At 35.9% G+C, this 12,350-nt stretch overlaps 1 protein-coding gene across 2 annotated transcripts; it reads right to left on the bottom strand.

Moving 5' to 3' along the window:
- Positions 1-9,210: 9,210 nt before the first annotated feature.
- LOC104820607 (probable WRKY transcription factor 65) lies at positions 9,211-10,742 on the bottom strand. Of its 2 annotated transcripts, none has more exons than XM_010551117.1 (3): positions 10,390-10,742; positions 10,082-10,228; positions 9,211-9,989 (listed from the first exon to the last, which is right to left on the bottom strand). In XM_010551117.1, the coding sequence occupies exons 1-3, from the start codon at positions 10,515-10,517 to the stop codon at positions 9,512-9,514; spliced, it is 753 nt and encodes a 250-aa protein (XP_010549419.1). In that variant the 5' UTR covers positions 10,518-10,742; the 3' UTR covers positions 9,211-9,511. The 2 variants fall into 2 exon arrangements, with proteins under 2 accessions (XP_010549419.1, XP_010549420.1); XM_010551118.1 differs by having other exon boundaries at positions 10,082-10,225.
- Positions 10,743-12,350: the final 1,608 nt, after the last annotated feature.

Genomic DNA, 12,350 nt, shown 5'->3' with positions numbered 1-12,350 from the left:
ATATATATATATATATATATATATATATATATCGGTGCAAATTGATCATGCATATTGACAAAGAAATTGGTGGGTTTGAAACGTGTTTGTTGCAAGGGACCGGAGATATTACATAATTCAACATTTCTAATTATTCTTTAATATGATATAATAAATATGATTTTCGAGGCTTTGACAGAAGCAGGGAACTGTCTTGTTGACCTTTTCCGACAATCATTCTTTTTTTATATCGAATATATTAAGATTTGCATACAATTTATCAAAAATGTTGGTAGATTTTCTAAGTTTTGATTCAATCTTCATAAAATCAAATTTATGAAAATTTTCTTCAGCTAGTTTTCATAAAATGAAAATGTCAATTTCCTAAAATCATATTTTTAATGTTAGTTTTAAATTTGATATTTCAATTTAAAAGATTATATTTATTCATTTTTTCTATAACATATTAATTTCATTCTTTTAAAAATTGTTCTTTTTTAAATAAATTCTGTTGATGTCGGTTCGAACAAAACTCATGTTACATTATTTGTTTTTTAAAAATATTTTAATTTTGATACAAATAATCATTTGGATAAGCTTATGGAAATATTCAACGCTAACGATTGATGTTATAGATTTTGATATTCAAATATTTAAGACGTGTTTGATCACGTTCTCCACAACCTATCACGCACTGTGTTTATAGCCAATCTAACGATAAAATTTTAATCTTATTTATTCTTTAACAATAAAATTAAATAATATAAAAAAAAGTAATAAAGAAAGAAATGTAATGTTACATGGGGACATGTTATGGGCGACCGACAATAATTGTATATATATATATATAATTGTTATTTTGATTTATTGAGGCATATTCTTCTATGGAACTCATTGACACAAAAAATGACGTACATTGGCTACCACAAAGTCTTTATATAAACAAAATAAAAATATATACGTTCTATATTATATACATTATAATTATATATTTAGGAAACAACAAAACATGTTTTTTTTTCAAGGATGAACAGAACTGGTTTCTATTCGAAATGATTATTAGAAAGTGTCATGCAATAATATTAGGAAGGTCTCAGAAACAATATATTAATTTTGTCTTCGACCAAATTTTTTAAAATAATTCAAAAAAAAAGATATATTAATTTCGGGACATACCATTATATTATATATATTGAAAGATAATATTAATATCTACGGAAATAAATTAGCATATGTGACGTAATTTTCCTCGTCAGACAGAGGAGGGAAGAATCTCGCTCGCTGTTGCTATTGTTGACTTGACAAATAATATTATTTTTCCCCTTTTTTCCCACCTATTATATTCTTTTTATTTAAAAAGAAAAATAGATAAATCACAATAAAAAAAATTAAAAATGAGCGAGAGAGGAATTAAAGAAAGAAAAAAAAATTGTGTAGGGCTTTATGACAGCAAATGGGCCGAGAAATGCGAATCAATGTCAGTGGCTGAGGTGTTTGACTTCAGACAAAAACACGTGTTTTAAACCTAAACGCACGAGTGGTTCCATCTGCGAAAAAAAAGGAAAAAGAAATTTGGTGTCTAATTCACAGAAAAGAATGTCGCAGTATTTTGCAACAGAAAGGAGAGAGAGGTTTCTGAATTTTCTGTGTATTGAGTGAAGAATGCCTCGTGTACATTTATACAGAAAGAATGAGAAAAATAGAAAAAAGGAAAAAGGAATGAATAACCGTGTAACAAACTTGTAACAAACAAAAATAATTATTCCTATACCAGCTCGATCAAAACCGTAGCTGTAATACCCCCTCCTCAAGGCTGATTTGGGAGAAACAGGCTTGAAACATTCATCCGAGAAAGCAGGTTTGAAAACAGTGCTGGTTGTAGGGCTTTGGTGAATATGTCGGCCAGCTGATTTTCAGCAGAGACGTGCATTAATTTGAGGAACCCGGCCTTCAACTTGTCACGAACGAGATGACAGTCGATCTCAATATGTTTTGTTCATTCGTGAAAGACGGGATTTGTAGCAATATGAATTGCAGAACGATTATCACAAAACAACTTAGCAGGGCACGTCTGAGAAATATGTAGGTCAGACAAGAGATTGGAAAGCCATACCAATTCACATGTTGCGTTCGCCAAAGAACGGTATTCAGCCTCGGTGCTACTGCGAGAGACAATGGATTGTTTATTTGCCTTCCAAGATATCAGGGAGTCGCCGAGAAACACGCAGAACCCCGATGTTGACCGACGGGAATCCGGGCAGGAGGCCCAATCGGCGTCCGCAAAGGCATTCAGACATAGAGAGGAACCAACAGAGTAAAAAATACCTTGACCCGGATTGGACTTTAAGTAACGAACAACTCTGTGTGCTGCACCGAGGTGGTCCGAGGTCGGATGAGATAGGTATTGGCTGAGCTTGTGCACAGCATAGGTTATGTCAGGTCTCGTGATCGTGAGATACAACAAACGACCAATGAGCCGACGATAACCAGTGATGTCAGACAACCGGTGTCCACTGTCTTTGGACAATCGAATACTTGGATCAAGTGGCGTGGAAACAGGTTTACATGCCAAAAAACCAGAGTCTTCGATGAGATCAAGACAGTATTTGCGTTGATTTACAGAAATACCTTGAGTTGAACGAGCAATCTCCAAACCCAAGAAATACTTGAGCTCCCCAAGATCCTTAATGCGAAACTTCTGCTGTAATAGAGACTTTAAGTCAGTAACAACATTGTTGTCATTACCAGCAATGACTATGTCGTCCACATAAACCAATAGCGCTACAAAAGAGGGGCCAGATTTCTTCACAAACAGAGTGTGGTCCGCAGGAGACTGAACAAAACCATGACCGATCAGGACATTTGCAAAGGTAAAATACCACTGTCTAGAAGCCTGGCGGAGACCGTACAGGGATTTTCGAAGTCGACAGACGACATTTGGGGGCAAGGCATCACCAGATTTTGGTGTGAAACCAGGAGGCAAGGACATGTAGATCTCCTCGTCAAGGTCGCCATGGAGAAAAGCATTCGTAACGTCCATCTGTGTCAGGGTCCAGTTCTGAGTAGCAGCCAAGGCGAGGAGCAATTTGACAGTCACGAGTTTCGCGACAGGGGAGAAAGTGTCCAGAAAATCGACCCCCTCCTGTTGCGTATACCCCTTTGCAACCAGACGCGTCTTGTAACGAGTAACCGATCCATCTGAGTTATGCTTAATCTTGTAGACCCAACGACATCCGACAGCTCGCTTATTCACCGGAAGAGAAACAACAGACCAGGTTCCGTTTCCATCAAGAGCAGCGAGTTCGGCATTCATGGCTGCTCTCCATTCAACAGAGGATATAGCTTCTTTAAAGGATTTGGGTTCAGTAGCAACAGAGGTATTTAAGATGAAGGACTTATATGGAGGAGAGAGACGGTCGTAGGAGACAACCGACGACAAGGGGTAAACAGAAGAGGAAGAGGGTGGAGAGGAGGAGGAAGGTTGCATCAAGTAACAGTGATAATCTTGTAGGTAAGAGGGTGGTTTAATCCGTCGACGAGGTCGATCGGAGGAAAAATGGGAAAGAGATAAAGCAGAATCTGACACAGGGGAAGAGACGGAAACAGACTCTGCGAGAGGAGGCTGAAAAGGAGGGGCTGAGGTTTTTTTAGAGACTGGGCTGGGAATAGGTTTTGGTTTTGGGCTTGGATTGGGCCCAATAACAGATTTGACAATGGGCTGAGAAACTGGGCTGTGAAAATCAGGGTTATCACGATCAGGTATGGGGAATGGGAGAACGGAATCTGAGAAAATGGACGAAGAAGAAGAAGACGATGAAGAACCAGAAATGGCGAAAGGGAAAATGTTCTCGTGAAAGGTTACATGACGCGAGATGAAAATGGAATTAGACTCAAGGTCCAGAAGCTTGTACCCTTTGTATCCAGGAGGATAGCCTAAGAACACTGTCGCCCGAGCCCGAGATGAAAACTTGTGGCGATCTGATGTGTATGACGATGCATAAGCGAGACAGCCAAAGGAGCGCAAAGAAGCATAATCCGGAACACGACCGTGTAGGACCTCAAAAGGAGACTTGTTCTGCAAAAGTGGAGATGGAGTCCGATTAATCAGAAACACAGCGGTGCGAATACACTCAGACCAAAACGAAAGGGGTAAGTTCGCCTGAAACAGCAAAGCACGACCGACATTGAGCAAATGCTGATGTTTACGCTCAACCACTGAATTCTGCTCTGGCGTGCGAACACAAGAGAAGTAGTGGAGGATTCCCTTGGAGGAAAAATATTCGGAGAAGCGTAACTCGGGCGCATTATCGGAACGGACTGCCTTGATAGCTTTGCCGAACTGTGTTTCAATGAAAGTCACAAATTCTGGGATAAGCCGAAGCACGTCTCGTTTAGATTTCATCATATAGATCCAAGTTGCACGGGAATGATCATCCACTATGGTCAAAAAATAGCTAAAACCGTCATGAGAAATGGAAGAGAAAGGTCCCCACACATCAATATGAATAAGATCAAAAGCAAAAGGAGAAAGATGATTATGAGATATAAAGGGTAACCGACGCTGTTTAGCCAAATGGCAAATCCGACAATGAGAAACATCTGAGAAATGCTTAAGAGATAAACGAGAAGACAGAGTCTTAATTTTCTGAAAAGACGGGTGTCCAAGTCTACAATGCCAAAGTGTGGAATCAGCATGAAGGGCCTGAACTGGAAAAGAGGAAGTGTGGGAGGACGAAGATGATGGGCTGGACTCGAGAAAGTAAAGGCGCTGCTGGAGGCTAGCCTTCCCAATCGTCGAGCCCTGAATAGGCTCCTGAATGAGACAACAAGTGGAAGAAAAAGAGACGCGAAGATTAGTGTGCTGGAGCAAAGCACTAATACTGAGGATGTTAAAAGAGAAACAGGGTATATAAAAGACATCGGTTAATAATAGATGATCATTCAGAGAAACAGTTCCTATATGATGAACCAGAAGACGAGTCCCATTCGGCAGAGTCACAGATCGTTGACTGATTGGTTGAAGGGTGCGGAACAGTCGTTTGTCAAAGCAAACATGAGCAGAAGCACCTGAATCAACAATCCACGAAGCAGAGCGGAAAACAGAGCCAGAGACCGAAGAGCAAATGAAGGGAGAGACCAGAGGTATACCAGAGGAACCTGTAGCATCTGGGGCACCACCATCAGTAATCGAAGGACCATATGTTTGGAGCTGAGAACTGAGCTTGGAGCAAAGTTCCTGTAGCTGAGCAATAGAAAATTTGTCGAGTTCTGGAACAACAGGGGGAGAACCAGAACCATTTTCCTTGATCAGATTTGCAACGTGACCCGAGGAAAGCGCAGAAGCCCGAGGAAAAGGCTTGGGTTGAGAGTAGGATTTAGCAGGGCCAGAGGTTTTATACCCAGGGGGATAACCATGAAGTTTGAAGCACTTCTGAATGGTATGCCCATACAAACCGCAATGGGTACACAAGGGCCTCTGCTTAGATTTGAACGAGGTACCAGCAACGACAGCAAGCTTCGCATCGGAAGGTTGGGCAGAAGACTGAAAAACAACAGCATCAACAGAAACAGGGGAGGATTTTACCAGACGTTGTTGTTCCTGTTGAATGACGAGATTATAGGCTCGTTGAATATCGGGCATCGGATCCATCATCGTGATTTGACTCCTCACGCCTTCAAACTCATCATTCAGCCCATAGAGGAAATCGATAACAAAATCACTAGCAAACTCATCAGCCCATCGTTTATCAACGTGACAGGTGCACTTACCACAAGTACAGCGATGAGAAACCCGTACAGCCTTCATCTCTTCCCAAATAGTAGAGATTGCCGTGTAATATTTAGCAACATCGAGAGTACCTTGACGAAGGCTGCGAAGCTTCTGCTTGACCCGATACTTGCGAGGAGCATTGGTTTGCTGGAAACGGTGAGCAAGGTCGAGCCACATCTCACGAGCAGTTGGAATGTACATCAGGTTCTGGGAAATATCTTCATCGACAGAGTTCATGAGCCAGGATCCAACGATCGCATTATTGCGATTCCAGAACCGAAGAGTAGGATCGTCATCGGCCGGACGAGGCATCGACCATCAACAAAACAGAGTTTGTTGCGACCCTCAAGAGCCATAGAGACCGCACGTTGCCAGGAACTATAATCACCAGCTCCAGTCAAGCGTTTGGTAACAATCTGGAGGCCACCATGATCACCCGAACTCAGAAAATACGGATTGTCAAAGCAATCGAAGGAAGAAGCCGGAGTGACAATGGATGGAGAAGACACCGGAGAAGGAGGATCTTCAACCGGGAAAGTGGTGGAAGAAGGAGACGCCATAATCTCGGAAGAAAATCGAGAAAATGGGAGAAGAACAAACGATCAAATCGGATGATGAAGACGAGAAAAAAAAAAATTGGGATCTTAAGCGCAAAGGCCTGATACCATTTCACAGAAAAGAATGTCGCAGTATTTTGCAACAGAAAGGAGAGAGAGAGGTTTCTGAATTTTCTGTGTATTGAGTGAAGAATGCCTCGTGTACATTTATACAGAAAGAATGAGAAAAATAGAAAAAAGGAAAAAGGAATGAATAACCGTGTAACAAACTTGTAACAAACAAAAATAATTATTCCTATACCAGCTCGATCAAAACCGTAGCTGTAATATATTTCAAAATTCAAATTCTTGCCATATCTAAATTCATTTTTTTTATACTTTTAAGATACAAATCTTATAATAAAAAAATGGATGAGGTAATATACCAAAACTAAGATATCATACACAAGATGAAATTGCAAAGTAAAATGAGTTATGGGTCGCAAGATCATATATAATAACTTCGTTTAAAAGAATAAAAATATTATGCTCGAAGACAATAACAAATAATTTAAAATATAATTGCTTCAAAATATCATGAATTTATGATAGTATATTCTTTCGGAGGTAATGAATTTGTGAAACAAGATAATTTTGGATGATTTATAAAAAAAATATTATTATTTATTTCTTAAAAATAAGTATTTTAAAATATTTTGTTAAAAAAAAAGTATTTAAAAATCTAATTAATCGAAACCTATTTAATGATTAGTAATTCTAAAAAAAATTCTCAAACACAAGGGATCTGATTTTTGGACATAAGCCCAGAAAATTGGAAGCCCAATAGGTAGCTCAACCTCTATGTTTGTGGCCCAAATGCTATAATATGAGGCCCATTATTAAAGTTGCCGTACCATTTTATGGAAATTTCACGTCTTTATTTTATTCTATTTTATTTGCAAGTTGGTCAAGTTACCATTTTACATAAAACAATAAACAAAAATTTTAAGTGGATCATAATGGGTATATTTAAATTTATCGTTTTCTTAAATTATATTTATAAATTCAAGTTGAAATATAAGAATTTTAAGTTAAATTTTTTTTTATAACGGAGGATCCCTGCTACCCTTCGAACGGGCTGACTAGGTAAACCTCCGGCTCAGGAGTAACCTTTGTATATGAATCATATAAACCCAGAAATTACCTCCCTCCCCACCAGCCAGGAATCAAACACTCAACCTCAAGGTGAAGTTATCTCCTACCCAAAGCTTGATCACTCGTCCATGATCTGTTGAGTAATTTTAAGTTAAATTAATAAATAGAACCAAAATTTTAATGTAAGAATTGAATAAACATATAAACATAAATAAATATATTTTTAATATTTGGAAGAAAAAAATAACACCTAGATAATCTAAATTTACATTCAAAATAAAAAAATCAAAATCATATTATCTCGGCGAAAGTTATTGTGAATTTACATAATATATTCTTTAGTTATTCAAAATTGGATGCCTAACCGATAAAAAATAAAACAATATTCTTTTCTGATTCGGATTTTAGTCTAGTTTAGAGAGAGATATTCACATAAACTTTTTCGGTATTCTAAAAAATATAATCAAAATAAATGTTCATAAAGATTATCAAAATATCTATATATATTCTTTAATTCTGTCTCGTTTTTAATTAACATTTGTAATGAACATTATAAAAAATTATTAAATTTAAATCTACTATTTTCTTTTTTGAGAGCCAAATGGACCGATCAAGAACCGTTACATACAGTGTATATATATCACTGTTTGACACTTGAAAGATTGGCGTTTTCTACAAATCCCAATGCAGTTATGGATAAGTTCGAGCCATCCTATTATTATTTTCTTTTTTCCCAGTTGTTATTATTATAATTTTTATTAATTAATTACTTGCTTACATTAGATTAGAATCTCAGATTTTTTTTATTTATTTATTATGAAACTCAAATTTTACGAACTGCTGCATTCAATTTCACGAACTACTGTATTATAATTCTCAAATATTGGAATAAATTTCGCTGATATTGATTAAAAAATCACTTTAAGAATTATAATAATATATTTTACAAGTTTAGTAATTATAAAGTCATATTTATAAATTTAAAAATTATAATGATATATTTTGTCAATTTAAAAATAAATTTGTTAACCGAAAAGTTCAAAAGTTATTTTGCACCATTTTACAAATTTATAAATTATTATGGGTTTTTACCCAGATATTTTCTAGTATATGTGAGTGACCCGTCTCACAAAATTTGGAGGTCTCATACATATTATAATTTTAAAATAATAAAAAATTATTAATTAATATAATAAAAAATAATAATATTTGAAAATGATAAAAATATATTTAATATAACAAAATATATAAATTAACTAAGTTAAAATTAAGTTAGGTCTCTAAATTTTGGTGATAATTTATTTAATTAAAAATAGATAACGAGAGTTGTTACTTTTTTGTTATAACTATATTTAATAATATATATTATTAACATTTTTAAAATTAGGTGGAATTTACACATAAAAAAAAAGTGGGACCCCTAAATTTTGGGGTTTTGTTCCATTGCACCTATTGCACACGTTAATAGACGGCCCTATATATATATATATACGTATTATCAGAAAAACGTTGAAATAGAAACATTATCTTGTCTACATATGACTGGACACATTAACAAAGCTCATAATGTTGAATCACCAAAAAAAAATGTAGGATATTTTTCTTTATTATTTAAGTGATAAATATTAATGGAAAACAACCCCGAAAAAAAATGGAAAAGGAATAGTAAAAGGAAAATGATTAACGCACGCACACTACCTTGCATTACAAATTAATTAATATGGACCGACAAAAATAAAAATGATCTCAATACATACATCTAACGATAAAAATCCAGAATTCCCCATTTTTATTAATCTAACTACTTTGCACTTCATGATATATAGCTAAATATAACGAAAAAATAAATTATATAAAGACAAATTCTCAAAGAAAAAAAAAAAGAAATGTATATAATTCATTTTTTAATCCTTAAGTAATTAATGAGGTTTATAGGAGAGGAATCCGCCGCGAGAAAGATACTGTATATATACGTCGCGCGTACGACGTTTCCACATGATGTGGAAAAGCCTTATCCAATCAGATTCCGCCACGTGTCAATAGGTCTCATCCAATCAGATTTTGCCACGTGTTAATAGATCTCCAAGGGCCTCCGGAAAACGGCCGAGCATTCCGGTAACTCGCCGAGATCGGCGAACAGAGACTCGTCCTCTTCTCTCATCGGAAAAAACATCGCCACGTCAGCATTTTCCGGCGGCGGAACGGTCTTCTTGTCCGACGAGAATATGGGGCTCTCGAGGATTGTGGACGACGTCGTTTCCATCTCACCGAACCACGCGAACTCGTCCACGCACGACGGCGTCGTGCCGATCTCCCCGAGATCCATGAACTTGCTTTGCTCCGGTTCAAGTTCCAGTTCCGGTACAATTTCCGGTTCCGGTTCCGGTTCCGGTTTAGGACGGTGTTTGATAGGGCCGGTTTTAGAAGCGGGCCAAGGGTGGTTGTGTTCACACGTGTAAGTGACGAGGATCATGGTTGGATCGTCTCGGTTTCTCTCCACTTGTTTCCTCGCCGGACATCCCTTCGAACTACTACACCTATAATACCCTCTGTCCGAAAATACATATATACTTCAATTATATATATATATATATATGCTGTATACATATATGTACGTATATGTGTGTATGTATGTAAGTACCTGGGGTAGGGAGAACCCTTGATGGGTTTTTGTCCGTACTTTCTCCAAGCCCATGAATCCGACGGCGGAGCTGTCTCGCCTTTCATCCTCGATCCTTCCACGTCTTTGATCGGTACGGTCACCAGTCTCTTCTGTACGGATCTTCTGCTGTGATGCGACAGAGACAAAACACTCTTACGTTTGAACAATATTCATCTTTCATGAACTCAAAGGTACAACCTTTATGAACATATGAATGGATCGTAATATGAAATCGAGCCGATGTTATATATATATATACACACACATATACATATGCGTATACATACCTTCGCTTAGGTGAAGGAGAAGAGATGAGTTTCATGTCGTTGAAGATGGAAGAAGTAGGGGAACCGGGTCCGGTTTCTTGGCTGCTTTCGCTGAAGCTTGATCTCTCCATCTCCAAAGCCCGTTTCATATATGCTGAATTATATATATATATATATATATATATATGTATGTATATATATACCTCTATATATCTTCGACCAAAACAAGAACAAGTGAAGGATTGGATCCTTTGTTAATAAGTATTGTGATCTCAACCTTCTTAGGAAGATATATTTGCAGAAGAGAGAGAGAGAGAGAGAGAGAGAGAGAGAGATGGAGAGAAGGTGGAGAAGACGAGGGCTGTGTTTGGAAGAGGACGTGCAAGCATATGTTAATTTAATCTCTAATTATTTTCTTGTAATATATATTAGAAATGAATATAATATATTGGGACGATGCTTAGTTTATATCATATCATTTCGAGAGCGACGCCATAATTTGTTTTTTAATTTAAAAAATAAGCCGGATTGTTACATTCGATCACACACCCTTTTATTCAAATTACTATATATATATATACTTATATATATATATATATAATAGATGGGTTAGGTAAAATATACAAAATCTTGTATTCTTTTGTCCTATTCACCAATGTCTAAGCCCTTTATAATTATTTAAAATGATTGGAATATGATTAGGGTTGCAGGAACATATGATATGATATAGACTAGCATATTTTTCATGCACACTGAAAAATACATCAAATTTAAATATATAGTTCTAACTGTATCGGAAAAAAATAATCTAAAAGTGAATTTCTATAATACATAAACATACATATACATATATATATATATATATATATATAATTATTTATATATATATAATCCCAAGCACCGTGAGTAAGTTGCACTATAAAGTCGGAGCCGAAACCGTGTGCCAATGTTCAAGTTTTCATATGACCTTTTCCCACACCAAAAGCAAACGGCTTTATTTTATTTTAATTTTTTATGATTTTGGGGGAAACAAAAGCACAGTTATCATCCTGTTGCTGATAATCACAAGTATCTTATTACTAATCAAAGAGATAATGTAATTTATCATATTATTATTATTATTATTATTATTATTATTATTATTATTATTATTATTATTATTATAATATTGGCTTGTATTATTATTATTATTATTATTATTATAATATTGGCGCTTTTTATTCATGAGAGAAGAAGGGATTATGAATTTTTAATCTTTTGGATTTTATACATGTGACATCCCAGATATCGATGAAGATCGATGAAGGTAGAGAGTGGTCGCCGATGGAAAAGAGCAAGGATAAGGAGCAGAACATCTGGCAGACTTCCAAATAGAAGGGATACGAGAACGAATCGAACGCAACGGAACAAGAATGATTTAAAGACTGTGTATATATGAGATTAATTATATAGTTAACGACAATTTAAAAGAATTGATTGAGCTATTTATACCAACAAAATGTTTATGATCTTTTCGGTTGTCTATCACGAGAGAACACCAAAATTTAACGTGTTTGTTTTGGAGTAATCTTAGCACGAGTGATCTCCTAAAAAAATACTTTTCGAGATGTGTGTGCGAGTGATGACAAAATACTATAAAATATCTCGTAACGGTTTTGGAGCATTACAATATATTTTTGGATTTTGGGGTGTTTTATAAATTTTTTTGTCAAATAATTCTAATTTTCGATTATTCCGTTGTTAACTGGTAAAATTTTCTTTTTACCTACAGTGAAATTCATCTCTTCGTCCGTAAATTTCACTCTAATTTTATATTTTGCGTGTGTGTTTCGTTAAATTTCCAACAAACGGTCATGTAGAAATTAAAATAATACTATTTAACGAAATCGGGTGTGAACAGAATCACGTAGGATGCCACCTAATCTAGAACTAGAAGTGAGAACTATGTGATGTGGTACAGGTTTCATATGTATCAAGAACAT

Source organism: Tarenaya hassleriana, unplaced genomic scaffold, assembly GCF_000463585.1.
Source record: "Tarenaya hassleriana unplaced genomic scaffold, ASM46358v1 Cleome31, whole genome shotgun sequence".
NCBI classification, from domain to species: domain Eukaryota; kingdom Viridiplantae; phylum Streptophyta; class Magnoliopsida; order Brassicales; family Cleomaceae; genus Tarenaya; species Tarenaya hassleriana.
The sequence above is the reverse complement of the archived record's forward strand: the minus strand, read 5'-3'. Positions and strand labels throughout refer to the sequence as shown.

Coding starts and splice junctions, on each gene's coding strand:
- LOC104820607 (XM_010551117.1), bottom strand. CDS start 10,517: ATGAAACGGGCTTTGGAGATGGAGAGATCAAGCTTCAGCGAAAGCAGC. Junction 10,229..10,389: donor TCTCCTTCACCTAAGCGAAG/GTATGTATACGC, acceptor GTCGCATCACAG/CAGAAGATCCGTACAGAAGA. Junction 9,990..10,081: donor AAGGGTTCTCCCTACCCCAG/GTACTTACATAC, acceptor ATTTTCGGACAG/AGGGTATTATAGGTGTAGTA.